Genomic DNA, 18,364 nt, shown 5'->3' with positions numbered 1-18,364 from the left:
TTTTGAGAACCAAGGCATGGATGGTGGCTGAAAATTTGGAGTGGAATTAGGGATGAAAATCATCCTTCCTTTGAAGATGACTTCTGTTATTTGGTCTGAGCAGGTGTTTGGATCAGAACTGAAGCAGTTATCAGACCATGGGAAAGAAAGAAAATTCATGGAGGTCTTCAAATTTGCCACACTTGTAATGCCAAGGATAAGATTGAGAACTGGTGAGTGCAGGTATTTTTTGTGGAAAAAGATGTATGACGTTGTGATCTCAATTACCAAGAGGAACTGACATTCGCAGTATACCATTGATTTACTTTTTTTTTTCAAGTATGGATAGCCAGTCAATAGTTTTTACCTTCAGTCATTGCTTATAGCTAGCCCGAGACTCAACAATCCAGAGGCTTCCAAAAAAATAGTACGGCTGTAAACGGTTGTTATCTCATAGTCCAGAAGCTCTAACATTATCTATTAGTGTCTAAAATAGTTCGAATTCTTGGCCTGGGTTGGAGAATAGTTTCCAGCATGGGAAAACCCACTATTCAAAGATTGAGTAACTTGGCAACTAGCTGAAAAAAGTCTAGAAAAAAAAATTCTAACCAGAGAATAGAATCGAAATAGAATGGTCTTTCTTCTGGTGCCCTAGCACTATGGAAGTAAACATTTCCATAGAGCTACAAAAGATGTATTACTAATAGTAAATAGTAATACTATGTGAAATACTGAGAGCTCTTTAGTCTTTTTTTTTTCCCGCACGGGATTAAAATATCTAATCTCTTCGAGAATCGACTAACTGCAAAGTGACTGAAAAGAGGCATCAAATATGTCCTCCAGTCGGTAATTGGGATCGATTGTGTAAAGACTTCCTTCTGTCAATCTAGTATCGTTAGTACTTCGATAAAAACATGCAGATTTGTCGAAAAACGTAGAAAAGAAATATATCAAAACTAGGAGGCATTTTTGAGTTTTTTTCTCCAGGAAGCGTCCGATTTCTTGAGATGAAATTATAATCTAAATTTCTTCCAAGAGAAAATCTTCTACGTGCCGGCACCAAAAATCTGTTAACTCCTAGAAATTGGCTGAAGAAAGAAACTTTCTCTAGTCTGTCACTAACACGAACCGTGAGGTAATGCACCCCTCCTCAAGAGTTCATTATTATATAATAATTCTTTGAATTAAAGATGCCAAGAAATTATATTCTTGGTTTAATCCTTTATCCAAGTGTAAGCAAACAAAGTTTGCGCAGGAAGTCCTTTCATCACCAGACTACTTGTACATAGACGCCGATGATTTCACATCACTTACCTTAGTATCCCATAATGCAAAGCACAAATCCTTACAGACAGGTATAATGCTATGAATTATGGGAAGGGTCACTACCCAAACCGGTTTCCTTGTTTAAGTGCGGGGGCGGGGGCGACCTCTCAAAAACCCGTACAATCTTTCAGATCACCCAACAATGAGCGACCCGAAGGATCATTTAACGGTGCTTCTGCTCACTGACAGGCTCACCCTATCACCAAGGAGAACTGTTCATATTCCACGGAAAAGCATCAGCCAAGGAAGCCCTAATACACGCCACCCCAACGGATCCAAATTTCTGAATGCTCAAAAGCTCTCTAAGGCAAAAACCTTAAGAGAGCAAAAACTCTGCTTCCCCTGGAATCAAACTACCAACCGGTTTTGACCTTTACTGTGGTCTCATCAGTGGGAGTCAAAAGGGATCATGCCTTATTACTAAAACACTCTGGATTAGAGATAGATGATGAAATATACTATAAATTAAAGATACCAAGAAATTTTATTATTGGTTTCATTCTTTATCCAAGCATAAGCAAACAAAGTTTGCGCGTTAAGTAACTTCGCGACTAGACAACTCTTATCGAGAGTATTTTAGTAATAAGGTGTGATACCTTTTGTCTACTCATATATGGAAATGATTTCTGCATTACCTCAACCTTGGTTTCAATTTTCTATCTGGCTTTGACTGATGAGACATCAATAAAGGTTGAAACCGGACGACGTTTAGTGACCGGTAGTGACTGACCCTTCCCATAATGCATAGTGTTATACAGGTCAGTAAGAGTAAGCTTTGCATTATGGGATACTAAGGCAAGTGATGTGATGTGAAGTGACTTCACATGCAATATTTGTTTGCTTACACTTGGATGAAGAATTAAACCAAAAATATAATTTATTGGCATCTTTAGTTTATCTTATAACCAAGTGGAAAAACTTTCAACATAATAATTGTTTATTATAAATATGAAACTACTTAATCTGTATAGTTTAAGAGAATACGAGTATACTGAGAACATATACGACAACGTTCATAATTTTGGGGATCACAGTTGCTTTTGCATCGGAAAAACACGACCTGAACTCTTACATCATCCAGTATACTAATATAGCCAAATTTTGCTGTTCGATTATTTGACAAGGGCCAAAACACTTACTTCTGTACAGCCAAGACTGGAAAAATACACTACGATTTTTTAATATGGGTGATATTCTTTCATAAAGCATCTTCCACGATTGTTCTCAATTATCATATTCCTTTATGGTACTTAACTACATCATAATTGTCCAGTTATGTAACTATGAACCTATTTCGTAACTACGAATTCAAGATAAGGTGGTTTGCTTTATGCATATAAGTAGACTTTGTATGTACATTGTGTACACCCGCCTACATTCAAATCAGCCAGATTTGAATGCATGCAAGTTGAAAAGCCGGAGTTTCCGAGAAAAAAACAAAACAAAAAAACTTGCTGCCTGCATATGAACTAATTTGCCTTCACTTGAAATGCTCTAATAAAGCTTTTTTGCATCCTAAATGGGATTCGAGCCTAAGCCTATCAACTGAAGCATCATCTAAACCGACTGAGCTACGGAGTTTTCGGTGATCGCAAAACTCCTGGTTTTCAATTTCAAAATTATCGTCGAAGATTAAAATTAAAAGCAGAATTGGAATGAATAATTCATCCCGTTTTCTGGATTTCAGTCTTTCGCACTGGTTTACAGTATACTCGAAATTAACTTACACATATATTTATACACTATGTCCTATGAGTTTTATTATTATTATTATTGTTATTATTATTACTTGACACCTCCAAGGACTCATCACGAGAGGGCACTCTACTCCACACATCTGACGTCTCCACTACTACTACTTAATTCTTAAACTACATACAAATATCATCAACGCTATCTACCGCCCATCACCACCCAACAATAGACTTTTTGTCTCTAAATTGCGTGTTCTTTAATTTCCAAAATATCCTTATACTCGTTAGTATTTAGCAAAGAGTTTCACCCTAAATGAAAATTTATATTTACCAAATAACACATTAGCAGCCGGAGCGCGCCATCTCCAACTCCTAAATAATTAACGTGAGTGCTTATGATAAAAGAAATGTCCTTAAATTTCTACATCATTCACAAGTACTTTTTAAAACTTCTAATAGTGAGATACAAAGATGCATAATTGCTAACTTGTTTACATTCGATTCACTGTACTTCGGCCCAGTTAGCAAATATTTTTAGGGATATCAAAATCAATACCACCATCAGGATCATAGTGTACCTTTAACGATTCTTTGATTCGAATACAGAAGGCTTTTGTGACATCCATATTACACATAAACTGAAAAATCGATATACAGTAACAGCATACAGAAGACTACCATAGATACATCATTTACGTGAATAAAGTACTTCAGCTCTAGGTCAGCAGTCTATAGGACACTAACTCAAGGATTTCTCCTCGATGTTCACAGATCTGTCTAGCCCTGGGGAAGTGGCGTTTGTATAATAACATAAGACTATCTGAAGAAAGACGCTTTTAGTTCGATTCCAGCCGGCGACTAGAGGGACTCTCCTAACCCTTTCTTCGACCCGTTCGCGAGTTAGTTGATATCTGGTGCTTGCAAGCGGGCTTCAACATCTGTTCCAATCCATTCCGGAATGGAAGTGACCCTGTGGAATGAATACGCATACAGTAATTGCACGGTTGATTAACTGGATGCTCGTAGTAAGTAATATATCTCGATGTTCTCGGCGTTTGTAAAGTGTTCTGTTGTGTGTTAAGTCGGCTATTTAACTGTAACCGCGAACTGTGATTTCGTTTTCACACTTTTCCAAGATAGTATTGATAGACATCAAAGTCTACTGGAAACTGAACTACTCACATTTCATGTTGTATCTGGACCAGTGGTTAAATTTTAAACGAATGAGCTCCGTAGCCCTTAAAGTAAGGATGATAAATGTGAAGCTATTGCTAGATTGTCGCAACATTTTAAAAAAAATTTATTTATTTATTGTGGTGGAGTTAAAGCCATCAGGCCTTTTCAACACCACCAGAAACATTAAATACAAATACAAAATCACAAATCAATATAATACTTCTAACATATTAAAAGATAATTCAATTTAAGATAACATTAAGTTATATGATAAGCAGCGCGAAACACATGGCACTTGATTTTGATTTCGTGAGCTAAAGAGTTCTGTTCTTCTACAATGTGTAGCAGTGAATTCTCACTTTTACTTCTGATAATTGCTTCTGCACTTTTGTGAGATTTGATATCTCTATGTTCGTTAATTTTCTTTCTGAGTTGCTTTTGTTGCCATTGTTTAGATGCGCAAATGGGTCTAAACTTTAGACTCTTCCCCCTTTAATCCATTTATCCACTCTAACGCTAAGCGAATACCCTGATGTGAAGAATTTGCGCCTAGGGTCTGTACCTCTGCACATGTTATACACCCAAAACCTTACAAAATAACCAATTGTATTTACCTTCGAATGCTGTACACTGATCGATTGTCCAGCAAGTCGGCAAAACCTTTCCTTTCGTTCAACGTATTAATATTACACGTTGAATTCGTTACAGACTTCTTTCTTTCAGAAACTGCATACAAACTGTCATTACAAACTCATTTTGTATTATCATGCGATAATGTTAATACAAAATGACACGTTATCCATTGCGCAACTGGCCCGCAATCAGGCAACTGTTGATATTGACTTTATATATACATTCAAAACTGTAAACAATTGTAGGATAATAATACAATAATGTAGGCATAATTACCGTAAAGAGAGAAAAGTCACAAAACAGAAAAACATTCCGGGTGCGATCTGTTGCATAAAAAAAGCGCCTGGCTCGCACCCGGAATGATTTTCTGTTTCGTAACTTTTCTCCCTGCTGAATTTAACCACTGATCTGGACGTCTTCAAAATGACGTGATGTGAGCAGTACACAATAGTCCGTCCTCGAATAATTACCTAGCAAATATCTGAATATATTAAAATTCTTCAAATGACTGTTAATAGGGCGTTAAGTAAATACCCACGTACTGCATTTTGAGAGGAGAGATGTTAGCTACGAGAGACATTTTTAACTTTGGGGTGCTCTGAAACCTGATTTGTTCATGAATCACATATTCGTATTTTACTTAAGATGCATTATATAATACTTATATATATATAGACTCTCTCTCTTTCTTTCTCTCTCTGAATTTTGGAGATGGTTAATGATAGAATTGTACGTACTGAAAATAAACGTTCATAACAATAGACTAGATTTCCTCTACCGCTTACAATGGTTATATTTTCATACTAGTAAGAAATTTTAATCATGCATGTCGATATAATCAGATGAAACCAATTTTTTACCCTGGTTTTCTCTAAATGTGCAATGTGTTTTTATTGATGACTAGTTAATCAGGCCACACTGTCCCGTTATTTCTTATATAACGAAAGGACTCTCTAATATTTCCCTGAGCTTGTTCAGGTTATTACTGTTACTCTCCTTAATAACATTATCACTTTTCTTGCCTTCCCTCTGTTTTGCTTATTTATCTCTTCAGCACACTTGCATCTGCATTTATCCACATTTCGTTTTATGTAGCTTCTGCTCATCGGCGTATTCATCCATGCAGCAATTAAAAATATGTTTAAAACATTTGTTCTTTTATTTTTTTCTATTTCCGCATGTATTTTATAGTGTCCCGTCAGTCTCCAAAACTTGAATAGGGATAAAATGGCCTCGCCTACTTATTACATGGAAATAAAAGGCGTTAGTGGATTTCCCGATAGAAACCTTCATATACTTTACCACTTGCATGTCACATCTGGAAGAGGATTACTCACTTCATTCACATATAAAAATCTTCTGATGTTATTGCTAGAACGAAAATTGTATATCCTTGAGTTACTTCTTTTATATTCTGTTGAAGATAAGCATGCCTCAGTTACTCTACAATGATTCTTTCTCTTTCTCCTATGTGCCATATTTAACTCCTCATCATTAAAGTCTTCCATATAAAATGCGCCCCTATGGATAGTGAATTATTTTCTCAATACTTTAAACGAGGCCTGTGTAGCTCAGTGGAAGTGGCGCGTGCGTCCTCTGTGCTTGGTCGCGCAAGTCAGACTTAAGTATCCCGTTCAAGTCTAGTCGCCAACTCGAGGAACTTTTTCTAAGCCTTTCTTCGACCGATTCCCGAGTTAGTCGATCTCTGGCACTGGCAAGTGGCTTTTCCTCTCGTGATAAAAAACCTGGGAAACTCGGGTTTTTTTATCCCGTAAAGGTGTAAACTCAAGAAAATCGACCGTAGTACCCACATTATTTCAGACAGTAACATATCTTGTTAGGGTTAGGTACCAAGAGACGGCAGCACTTGTTTGCCAGCCTCTTCGTCTGTGGCTACTATAATTAGTGGTAAATATGAGCCACCGATCTCTGATTGACTACCGGTGGAGATTGAACTGCCCACTCAGTCTCCAAAAGCTAGATAGGGTATAAAGGCCTCGCCTACTCTCTATAAGGGAATAAAAGGCGTTATCTGATTTTTTATTTATACTTTTAATATTCACCTTCTTCCATTATCTAAAGCACTTAGCAGTACTCGATTATATATATATATTTGTGACGTTAACTTCTACTGCCAATGAAATAACTTAAACTTTGCTCCTATTTCCTGAATTACTGCATGTAATACTCTTTCTCTCTCTCTCTCTCTCTCTTTCTTTCTCTCTTCCTCTCCCCTGCAATTTCTCTTTTCTTATAAATATTTTATCTCATGGATGTACTATATAATTTTATATCGACATTTTCTTTTATCACTTTCACGAATTAAAAAAAAAACTGTAAAAACTCTTCTAACATCGTTTCATTTCCTTCCCAGAGGTATTGTGTACTATTATTTTGCTCCTCCTTTCATGCCATTCCGAATTGTAACCGGTATTTATCGTATGTATGCACTATAATCACGTGACTTTTGTTAATTTTGCAGGGTTTCGAAACAAATTTTCTTACGGGAGGAAAACTCTGCTTACGTGTGACAAAGATTATATAATTCTGCAAGCAGCTAGAAAAAAAAAAGAAAAAAGAAAGAAACAGTTGCTCTAATCGGTGTGAAGAATTGATCTTGTAAGTTTATTTCACAAATTAAGTACAATGGAAGATTTTTCTTATATAAATCATCATAATCATCAAAAAAAAATCTAACTAATGCCTTTTATTCCCTAATAGGGAGTAGGCAAGGCCTTTATACCCTATCTAGCTTTTTGGTGACGGAGTGGGCAATTCAATCTCCACTGGTAGCCAATCAAAGATAGCTGGCCCATGTCTATCACTAATTATAGCAGCCACCGATGACGAGGCTGGCAAACAAGTGCTGCCATCTCTTGGTACCTAACCCTAACAAGATATGTCACTGTCTGAAATAATGTGGGTACTACGGTCGATTTTCTTGAGCATCATAATCATTATTATCATTAATTACGAGAGATTTCTGGAGAGAGTCATGGACATAGATGGAGGCCACATATAACTCAAACTATTGTCATACTCTTACCTACTCCTTATACAGGAATAAAAAAGCGTTGGATGATTTAAATTTTTTTTTTTTACTATTGTCAGACCTTCTCTTCAGTTCATTTACACTATCTGCATTCAACCTCCAAAGACAGGCCCCACTCTATTAGAGAAAAAAAAATCTAGCTCTCACCCCTTTGTTGGGTGCATTCATTTTCAACTTACATGGATGCCCTTGTCCTCACCCCAAACTCCATAAAAAAAAAAATATATATATATATATATATATATATACTGGTATCCTCTGTATGATTCTTTCAGAAAGCTATCCACATGAGGTCACAGCAAAGCCTTATGAGAGGGGAAAAATGACTTCTTCATTCCTACATGTCAGTGTTTGTTTCAGTATTGCAATTACAGTATCCTCTGAGTTGTATTCACAATTTTTGCCATATTGCTTAAATAAACATTCGACTAACACCTTTAGTCCCCTAAAGGAAGTGACGAGACCGTTTAGCTAACTTTCAGCAACTGGGAGGAGGGGAGGAAAGCTAACCTTCATTCTTAGCTAATCACAGATAGCTGGGCCAAGATTAGCAATGATATTAATTTACCATCTGGAAAAGAGATTATGGTAGACAACTGCCGTCATTTCGTGGTCTCTAATTTTAACATTATATGTTATTTTCTGCGACAATATGAATTCTACGTCGATTTTTTCTGTTGTATAATTAAAAACAGGAGTTTACTGGAGAAAACCCCCACTTCCCTTTGTCAGAGGCTGAATAACTCAGAAACCAGTCAAAGGAAGGCTAAGACGCTAAATACAAATAATAATAAATATACTCTTTTCTACTCTACTCTACTCTACTATCCTATACTATTCATATAAATACTGTATATGAAAAGTATATTTATTTTTATATTACCTTTCATTATGATCTACTCTCTCTCTTTCTTCTCTTGGTTGTTTTTATCCGTGTGTTAACTTTCTTTTGAGTGATTAAATGCTTAGAACTGTATATTTCACTGATATGCATATTTCAAAAGTGGCGACTTTTTTTTTTTTTTCCAGTGGAAGTGGCATTTGCAGTTTATAGCAGTAGGCAGCCCAAAGAAAGACTTAGGTCATTTTAGTCGACAACTAGAGGATCTTTTTATAAGCCTTTCTTCGATTGGTTCCCGAATTCAAGGACAAACGGGATTTTTCTCCGGGAAACTTGGATTTTTCATCCCATAAACTTAAGAGAATCAACCATAAAGCCTACACTATTTCAGACAATAACATACTCTGTTAGGGTTAGGAACCACGAGATTGCAGCACTTGTTAATCGTCTCTTCATTGGATGCCGTTTAGATTTTGGGATAGTGGAAGTTTTTTATTTTCACTTGGTTAGACTATAATAAACTTATTTTAATCCTTTGTCCAAGTGTAAGCAAACAAATTTTGTGCCTGAAGTATCTCAAGAACTGAGGCAACTCGTGGTAAAGGTAGACCCAGCTCTCTCATCTCTCCTTGTCTCAGTATCTCTCATAATGCAAAGTACATCTCCTTGTGGACATCTATAATGCTATGCATGAAGGGAAGGGCCACTACTCAGACCGGTTTCGACCTTTATTGAGGTCTTGTCAGCGGGAGGCAGACCCAGAAGTGATAATACTAAGGCAGAAGGAATGGAGAAGTCATATTTGCTTATACGAGTTGCCAAAAGGTGTACCACCTTATTATTAAATTACTCTGGGTAATAAAAAAAAACCTTCCTCCAACATCTTTCTCTAAATCCAGCATAATTTAATAATAAGGTGATACACCTTTTGGCAACTCGTATAGGTAAATATGACTTCTCCATTGCTTCTGCCTTAGTATCACCATTCTGGGTCTGGCTCCCACTGACGAGACATCAATAAAGGTCGAAACTGGTCTGAGTAGTGGCCCTTCCCTTAATGCATAGCATTATACATGTCCACCAAGGAGATGTGCTTTGCATTATGGGAAATACTGAGACAAGGAGAGATGAGAGTTTGGACCACCTTTACCATGAGTTGTCTCAATTCTGAAGATACTTCAGGCGCAAACTTTGTTTGCTTAAACTTGGATAAAGGATGAAACTAAATTTATTTTGTGATAGTCTTGGGCTAGCTATTTCTGATTGGCTACCGGTGAAGAATCAACTGACCCCTCAGGTAAGTCTCCGAAAGTTAGGTCTAAAACGGCATCTTCTATCCCTGTAGGAGAATAAAAGGGATTAGCAGACTTTTTTTTTTCAGCACACGAGAACATTTGGATTATTACTAAAAACCGTGCACACTACACGTATGCTGTGATATCTTGTGAAATCAACTGAAATAGGCTTAAGGTTAGCAGGTGGCAGCACAACTTTTGTTTGTTTCTGAAGCTGTGATAACCGTGGTAACGTATGTCACGTGTTTCGTTGGACTCGCGTTTGTCATAATAATTATTGTGACAAGATGAGGATACATATTCTGATAAAATGTGTTATACTCTTGTAAATATTAGGCAGACAGAGACCTATTTGCATTTCATGCTTATCCTGCAAAATCTTATAGCACATTTTTATTAAAGAATCATAAGCACAATCCTGCCAATGTGTAAGAATGTCGGAATCAGAACTAATTTTACAGGTGTGTAAAAAGAAGAATTCGTTGTTATGTTAAAGGGAAAAAATATGATATAGCAACAAAATTGTAATATATATATATAAAACATTGCACGTGAGATTTTATTTCCAATACTTTTCAACCACCGCTATTATCCATTTTAGTGATAACAGCAAACGATAAATGCTTTTATAATGCATTTGGAAGAATGATGGGGCATTTGCACTCCCCTTTCATTTGGAGAAGATTTGAGTTTGATTCTTATTATTGTGATTTAGAGGATAGTAAAGATCCCTCTCGTCACAATAAACCCTGCTACACTTGACTACACCCACAAACAAACCCTGGTACACTTCCAGTGAAGGTGAGTGTAGGAGGGTTCCCCCCCCCCCCCAGGAAACGTGTTTTTTTTTTTTTTTTTTTTTTATCTCGCATACGGGCAAATTGGCTGTAGATGGCATATAGGGTATTGATGGCAGAAATAATACATAATAAAAATCATGTGAATATAAATATAGTAGTAACTTATTTGCTTATGTTTTGTATTATTCAAAGCAAAATTATATCAGAATATAGTAAAAGGTGCCCAGGTAGTAGTTTTGCTAAATGTTATTAAAAATAACAAATACGGTATTAACATATCTGGTTAATGATAACACATCTTTTCTTTAGTGTTAGTTTATTTTGTTCTAAACATATATTAGGATAGAATTTCAGTGGTATATGTGGTGGTGTGTTATACATAGGTGTTTACTTCCCCTCTACACACACACACACACACATATATATATATATATATAAGCATGTTTATAAAAGTTATTAAATATATATATACATATACACACATGGAAATGAACACAGTCTGCTGTGATTTAGTAGATTTATTGTTGTATTAGCCAGAAAAGATTGGTCCATTAGTAGAGCCTCTGCTACTAATGGCTCATGCCAAAAAAAAAAAAAAAAAGTTAAGCAAGTTTGAGTGCAGTTAGTAGTTGGAAGGAGATCACTCGTTTGATGCTGTTGGCACACTCTCCCTCGATGAGTCTTTGGACTCCCTGGAGGTGTCACATAATAATAATATTAAAGTTTTGTTACTAACAGGCCTGAGTGGTTAGTGTACGTCCTCTCTAACCAACAGATGGAGGGCTCGAATCCTGCTGTGCGAATGAATGTGATTGTTTTGAGGGGAGATGAATTCCATCACATGGTGTGATACTACTGCCTTACTTATTAGAGGCCTGAAATGGCTTGAAAGGACTGTGTAAAAATATATAAAAAAATAGAAAAAAAAATCCTTAGCCCATCAATGGTAGAAATGTGCTATAAGTTTACTAATAACCTTTTGTGGATGGGAACCACATAAAATAAATAAATAAAATACTCTTAGCATATGGAAATGATGTTATCATTAAAAAAAAAAACAACCTCTAGATTACAACTTAAGCTTTGCTTGAAAAAAAAAAAAAAACTTGGGATCAAATCCCATTAGGATGTGATGAACATTTATAAATTCTTTCCAGCTAAAGATAAATTAGCTGTTTTTATATAGACATACAGGGTTTTCACCAGAAACTCTACAAAATTGCAAACTGTCTAAACGATGAGCATTTGACAGACATAGCAGACTATGAGGATGAGTAAAATTTGGTAAAATTAAGTTAAAAGAAATGTGAGTTACTTGGCTGTAAAAAAAAAAAAAAAAAAAAAGTTGGTTTCCCTATTTAAAAAAGAAACTTTTATGTATGCCACTGATATTTATTTATTTATTGATTGATTGCAAACAATAAAGTGATACTCTCTTTAACACTCTAGGCAAAAATTCATTACTACTGTAGAGAAAAATTTTACAGTTCTATGCAACGAGCAGCAGCAGAAGGATTAAAGAAATATACTGGAGATTCAGTGTACAGGTTCTATTATGGTGTTTCTTTAGCATTAGCAGGTAGGTTTTATGATTTAACATAAGAGTAATTTTCATTTACTTTTTATAAAATATTTCTTTGTTTTCCTTATAGACCACTCATCAGCTATTTTTAATCTTTTCTTAAATCTTGTATTAAAAAACTTTAATTTCTTTTAAAAATTCTTTTCAAACTAGAAATGCTGATGGACTCTAGTATGTTAACATAATGTGATAGCTACTTTTAATGATGTTTGAGATAGGTAGAATTCGATAGCCATTCTTTCAGGAGGTTTTATGAAAGTTGTCAGTAATTATAAAGCATTGTATGTAATGACATAATGTATAATGTCATTTTACCCACATCTCTCTAAACCAAACAGACAGAGAATCCAATGGATGTAGTTATGTTCTGCAAACCTTTATGTAACACGAATTTTACGAGTCAGATTTAACCTGTTCCCCCACCTGTTAATCGCATTCAGTTGCTTATATGTTTACCGTACAGTTTTTTTATCTTTAAAACATGTTAAGACACAGTACTGCGTTAACATGTTTTAAAGATCATTTTTGTTAGTTTCATTCACAAGATGTACACAAATATATTTCATCATCATCAAATTCCTGTCTCAAGAGTTTACAGGATATGATAGTACTACATGAAAAATTTACATCATTACTAACTTCCTATCTACAATTTTCTTCCAAATCAGTCTGTTACTGGTCAAGACTCCAACATTATCAGATCTTATATTTCTATCTTCTAAGGCACTTTTTACTGTATCAATCCACCTATATTTTGGTCTTCCTCTGGGTCTTTTTCCTACCAACCTGGCAGAGAACACTTGTTTTGCTAATCTTTCCTCACCTATTTTGTTTAAGTAACCATGCCACCTGAGATTAGCTCTGCTAACGCATTCCTGGATGCTAACAATGTCGAGTTCTTTCCTAATATCCTCGTTTTTAATATGATATTGCTATTGATGCTATCTGTTCATGCTCTTAATCTTTTTCAGGACTCTCATATCTGCATCTGTCGTGTTAGGTCAAGTGTTTTGCTTCTGACCCAGATCCATTAGTTAAAATTAGTTTGAACTAATTTCTTGTATACAGCTAATTTAGTGTTTTGGCTAATTTTATTCCATATAAATTTATTCAATTGACTTCCTACTGTACCAGCTTTGTTGATTTTGTTGTCTATTTCAACATTATATCAAGTTTAATTTACCATCTTCACTGAAAATAGTGCTTCTATAGGTTCTCCATTCATAATACAGTTGATATTTTCAATATTTCTGCCTATTTTTATTGTCTTTGTGTTTTTAATGCTGACCTTCATACCATATCTATTACAACAACTATTCAATTTAGTCAGGGAATCTTGCACACTTGTATTTATTTAGAAGTATAACATCGTCCACATAAATCAAAGAGCTGAGATTAAATCTCCAATTTTGATATCAGATTTAATGCCACTTTCCTTCATAATGTGATCCATATAGATAACGAATAACAGAGAGGATAATGTACATCTTTGTCTGACACCAGATTTAACATTAAACCACCTTCATGTACTTCCTTCAATTTTCACTGCTGACTTACAACTCAAATAAAGACTAAGTTTTGCTTGATATAATGCTCCATTGACACCATACAACTGTAGCATTTTGAATAGCTTTTCTCTTGGCACCTTCTCATATGCATTTTCCAATCTACATAACTTAAATACAGATTTTTGTTATATTCCCATGATTTCTCAACTATTTGTCGTAAAGTGAAAATCTGATCCTGACAGCCTCTATTTGGCCTAAATCCAGCTTGTTCTTCACCAAGCTTTCCTTCCACAATCCTTCTCAACCATTTCTCAAGTATACTTATTCTTAAGTATAATTATATTTCAATATGTAATTATTAATGCAGAGTAATGTAGTTTGAATAGTATGAGAAAATGGGAAAAAAAATCAATTTGACTGTTCAACTTTCTTCATAAAAGTATCAAGAGATATCTGAACAGTGATTTCTTTCTTCTCTTCATAAATTTCTCAGTAATAAATGGTGTGAGAATATGATCTTCATGCCAGACTAAGATGTCGTTTGACTGTTAAGCTTTGACTACCTTCATATTTCTTTATAAATTTCATTTTCATCTCTGCATCAGTTTTGGTTCAGTTATAGATAGTTCACTTTTTCTGCTTCTGTTTCTTTTTTCAGTCATGATTGTACTCTATCACAGCTCATGCAAACACTAAAAATTATTAAAGTATATAAATTCAGATATGCAGCACATCCATGTTCAGTAGTAAACAAAGCAAGAATGAAGAAATCACATGAATGCACTGCATGGAGACTTTCTGCCTTGCAGATAATATTATTATCTGGCATGCAAGTAACATAGGCATATTAAGATTGAGAGAAGCAATATCAGAATGCACACGTCTGGCATTTGTGAGCGAATGCCAGAAGTGTGAGGAGAGTAAAGTGATAGTGGTGAGTTGAAAGACAAAATATGTGATTGGAGTAATTAGTGTTGCAAGCAGTGACTATACAAATGATGCAATGGAAAATGAAGAGAATGACAAGAAGGTAATGGAAAATATTGTACACTTATGTGGAGTTCTTCACATAGCAAAATGTGAGATTGAGTGGTTGGAGAAACACCTGGCAGATTGTTTGACACAGGAGTGAAAGAAAGGGCGAGAGAAAGCAGAGCATGAAAGAGCAAAAGCATGAAAATAAAGATTGGATTTTGTATGGTGATTCATGCAGATGAGTTCTTGAGGAGAGTTTGATGAAACTGTGTTTTCCTGCAGCTAAGATAAAGGATGTTGATTATGCTGTAAAGATGCAGAGAGTTAAGATGAAAGAGATGTTTATTTTGGATAGTACAAATGATTTAGCATATGAAGACATGAAAGAGTGGCTAGTGCATATGAAAAAGGAGAGTGAGAAAATAAAAGTTGTAAGTCCATTGACACAGTTTGATAGAGGTGAGCCGAGACAGAGCTGTGATTGTAAATAAGTCAGTGTGCAGATTGTGCAGGAGGAATGGCATGGAGTTTGTGGATTTGTGGAGTGAGTGTGATGGAAGAAAGAATTTATATAAGGTGGACGGTTTGTATCTAAATGTATTTGGTGTCAGGTGTCTTGAGAAAGTGTTGTTCAGTGAAAGTTTGGAAGTACAAATTCAGGGAAACTAGAATGTTTTTTTTGGGGGCGGGGTAAAGGTGAACATGGGTTCAAGCAACCTAGAGGTTAGTAAATGGAAGAATGATCACATAATGCAAAATGTAGCACCTCAGGTTAACTTTAGTGGGCTAAGTAACACAAAGTATAAGGGAGGTTGTGTAATGAAGGGGAGGAATTGCAGTTTATGTATATTAATGCCAGAAGTATTAATAATCCTCAACCTTAATTTAATTATTAATTAAAATAAGGTTGAGGAGTTTTCGGCATTGGTTAGCACAACTTGGCTCAAAGTCATAGGCATTAGTGAGATGTGGTTGACTGAGGATGACATGGTCATAGGAATAGAATGCAAGGGATATAGTGTCTTTAGAGATGACAGAAGAAACGGGATGGGAGGGGGAGATTTTGCTAATGATAACAGCAGAATTAAAGCCAAAAAGAGTAGAATTACATCACAGGAACAGGGATTCTGAAGCAGATTATTTGAAGCTATCTGGTGTTGAGCTAGAGCCCAATGGGACTAAATATGTAATTGCTTGCTGCTATAATCCAGGGATATACAGGAGAATTTAGATGACATCATTAATAAATTAGCATGATGAATATAGTCAATTCATTATTATTTATGTTGGATATATAAGGGATATATCTGTATAAGGAGAGTGTGAGCAGAGGAGTGAGGAGTAGGTTCTTTGCATGGAGAGTGGTTGGTGAGTGGAATGCATTGCCTGAGTGTGTTGTGAATGTAGACACATTGAATCAGTTTAAGACATGGTTATGTGAGCATTGTGTGCAATAGTTTGTACCTTCCACAATGAGGCTCTGACTCTATGGAGGTCAGATGATAATAAAAATTTCAACTGTGGGACATTGATTGGGAAGAAAAATAGTCAAAAGCAGGGAAGGAAATTGAATTTATACACCTACTGAGAGATACCTGAGGCAACATGAAATGGAGGGGATATGAGGTTGAAGATTGCTACTTCTGATCATTACATCAGAGAACTTAACACTAACCAATCTAGCTATGCTTCCTCCACTTGGAGAAAGTGATCATGTTGAAAATTTATTTAAATCTATTAAAGTGATCATGTATTCTTGACCTGGGAAATTGCAAGACAGAATTCTTAACAAAATTTTCTGTTAAGAAGGGATATATGTGGAATTACAAAGCAGATGATTATGACAAGCTGAGGAATCATCTTTTAGCAGAGCCATGGGATAAGAATTTGGAGGGGGGGGAGATGTTGGTGGTGCATGGAAGATGGTGAAGGAGTGTTTGAATACCTAGAGTAAGGAAGGATAACTCAGGCAGGAGTTACATGGATGAATAGATTCATTAAGCAGAGTTGTGTACAAAGAAAAGGTTGTAGAGGGATTATAAAGAAAAAGGTGATCAGCATGCCCATTAGCAGTATAAGGTGCAGGCAAGAAGGGTGACCAGTATGGTAAGGAAGGCTAAAGCTAATTATGAGAGAAAGTTAGCTGATGAGGAATGACTATGAAAAGATGACTTAAAGGGCTGATGGTGGAGAGGTAACAGAACCAAACCAGATAGTTGAATTACTGAGTAGTCGGCATTTTGGAGGGGTGTACCATCTAGGTGGTGACACTGCAATGCCAGATGTGACATTGACTGATAGGAGAATAAAGGTTGAAGAAATTGAAGTGCTTAAAATATTGTAGCATCTCAATACAAACACAGCCATAGGATTAGATGGTATATCGGCTTGTGTATTGCAAGAACATACAAGAGAATTATCAGCTACTCTGACCAAGCTGTTTAATTTAAGACTCAGTAATGCAAAGGTGCCATTGGAGTGGAAAGAGGGCAAAATAGTCCATTGCATAAAGGAAGCTCCAAGATAGATGTAACAATGACTATTAAATTATTTAAGGAATTTACAATGTATACTGAAATATTAATTAAAAGAAACTTTAATAAATACCTCCTATATTTCGGCAATGTCACATTGCCATCTTCATGGGAACATACAACTATGACATGTGCACGCACGACTACAAAAAGCAAATGAAGCAGGAGAGAGAGAGAACTACTGTTGTTCCTAGAGTCCTAAAGGTGCTCCCTAGCAGGCTATATTGGGTTGTCTTGGCTGTTGGGCTGAAGTTCTCAAGATGCAAGCTTCCCAAATTTGGGGCAGTCTCATGCACCCAAATTTGTTGAGGTTTGGAAAGTTTTTTATTTATATAGATGTAACAAATTATAGGCCAATCAGCATCTCAGGAGTGGTAGTTAAGGTATTGGATGGTGAAAGGCAGAATTCAGGAATGGGTGGATAGGAATATGATGCTCTATAAGGGACAACATGGATTTGTGATGGGTAGGGCTTGCCTTAGTAATTTGCTTACTTTTTCTAATCAAATAACATTGGAATTGTATAAGGGGAATGGCTACTCAGTGATATTGCTAGACTTTGCAAAAGCATTTGACAGGATTCCATATATTTAATTTATTGCATAAATTGGAGCAAATTGAGATGGATGTGACACTGGTGATTTGGATTAGAGGGTCACTGATGGATAGATATCAAAGAATGGAGGAAATGATCAATGTTGTACCACAGGACTCAGTACTTGATCCTCTGTTTTTTAATTTGTAAGAATGATTTGACAGGAAATTTTCAGTTGAAGCTATATGTCTGAAGCTAACAATGCTAAACTGGGAAGAGAAGTGGCAAATGAAGGTCACCAGAAATCCTGCAGGAAGACTTAAACAGTCTATGGGCAAAGGTAAATTGCTGCCTGTTTAATGTGTGCTATATTGATGGAACTGAATTGCAGGAAACTGATGAGGCCAGGGACTTGAGTGCGATTTTGGACAGGG

At 35.8% G+C, this 18,364-nt stretch overlaps 1 protein-coding gene across 2 annotated transcripts in view; it reads left to right on the top strand.

Annotated features, from left to right (window-relative positions):
- The first annotated feature begins 10,301 nt into the window (after positions 1 to 10,301).
- The window catches only part of LOC150098870 (tetratricopeptide repeat protein 21B-like), a 388,504-nt gene continuing 380,441 nt past the window's right edge, over positions 10,302 to 18,364 (top strand). For both annotated transcript variants that reach the window (XM_090404953.1, XM_090404951.1), the window contains exons 1-2: positions 10,302 to 10,457; positions 12,246 to 12,375. In XM_090404953.1, coding sequence (XP_090261079.1) covers positions 10,431 to 10,457; positions 12,246 to 12,375 — 157 coding nt within the window. In that variant the 5' untranslated portion in view covers positions 10,302 to 10,430. The remainder of the gene's footprint in view (positions 10,458 to 12,245; positions 12,376 to 18,364) is intronic.

Source organism: Typopeltis vanoorti, chromosome 15 (assembly GCF_054136105.1).
Source record: "Typopeltis vanoorti isolate ZY-2024b chromosome 15, IOZ_Tvanoo_1.0, whole genome shotgun sequence".
NCBI classification, from domain to species: domain Eukaryota; kingdom Metazoa; phylum Arthropoda; class Arachnida; order Uropygi; family Thelyphonidae; genus Typopeltis; species Typopeltis vanoorti.
Note: the sequence above shows the minus strand (reverse complement) of the source record. Positions and strands in the feature narration are given on the sequence as shown.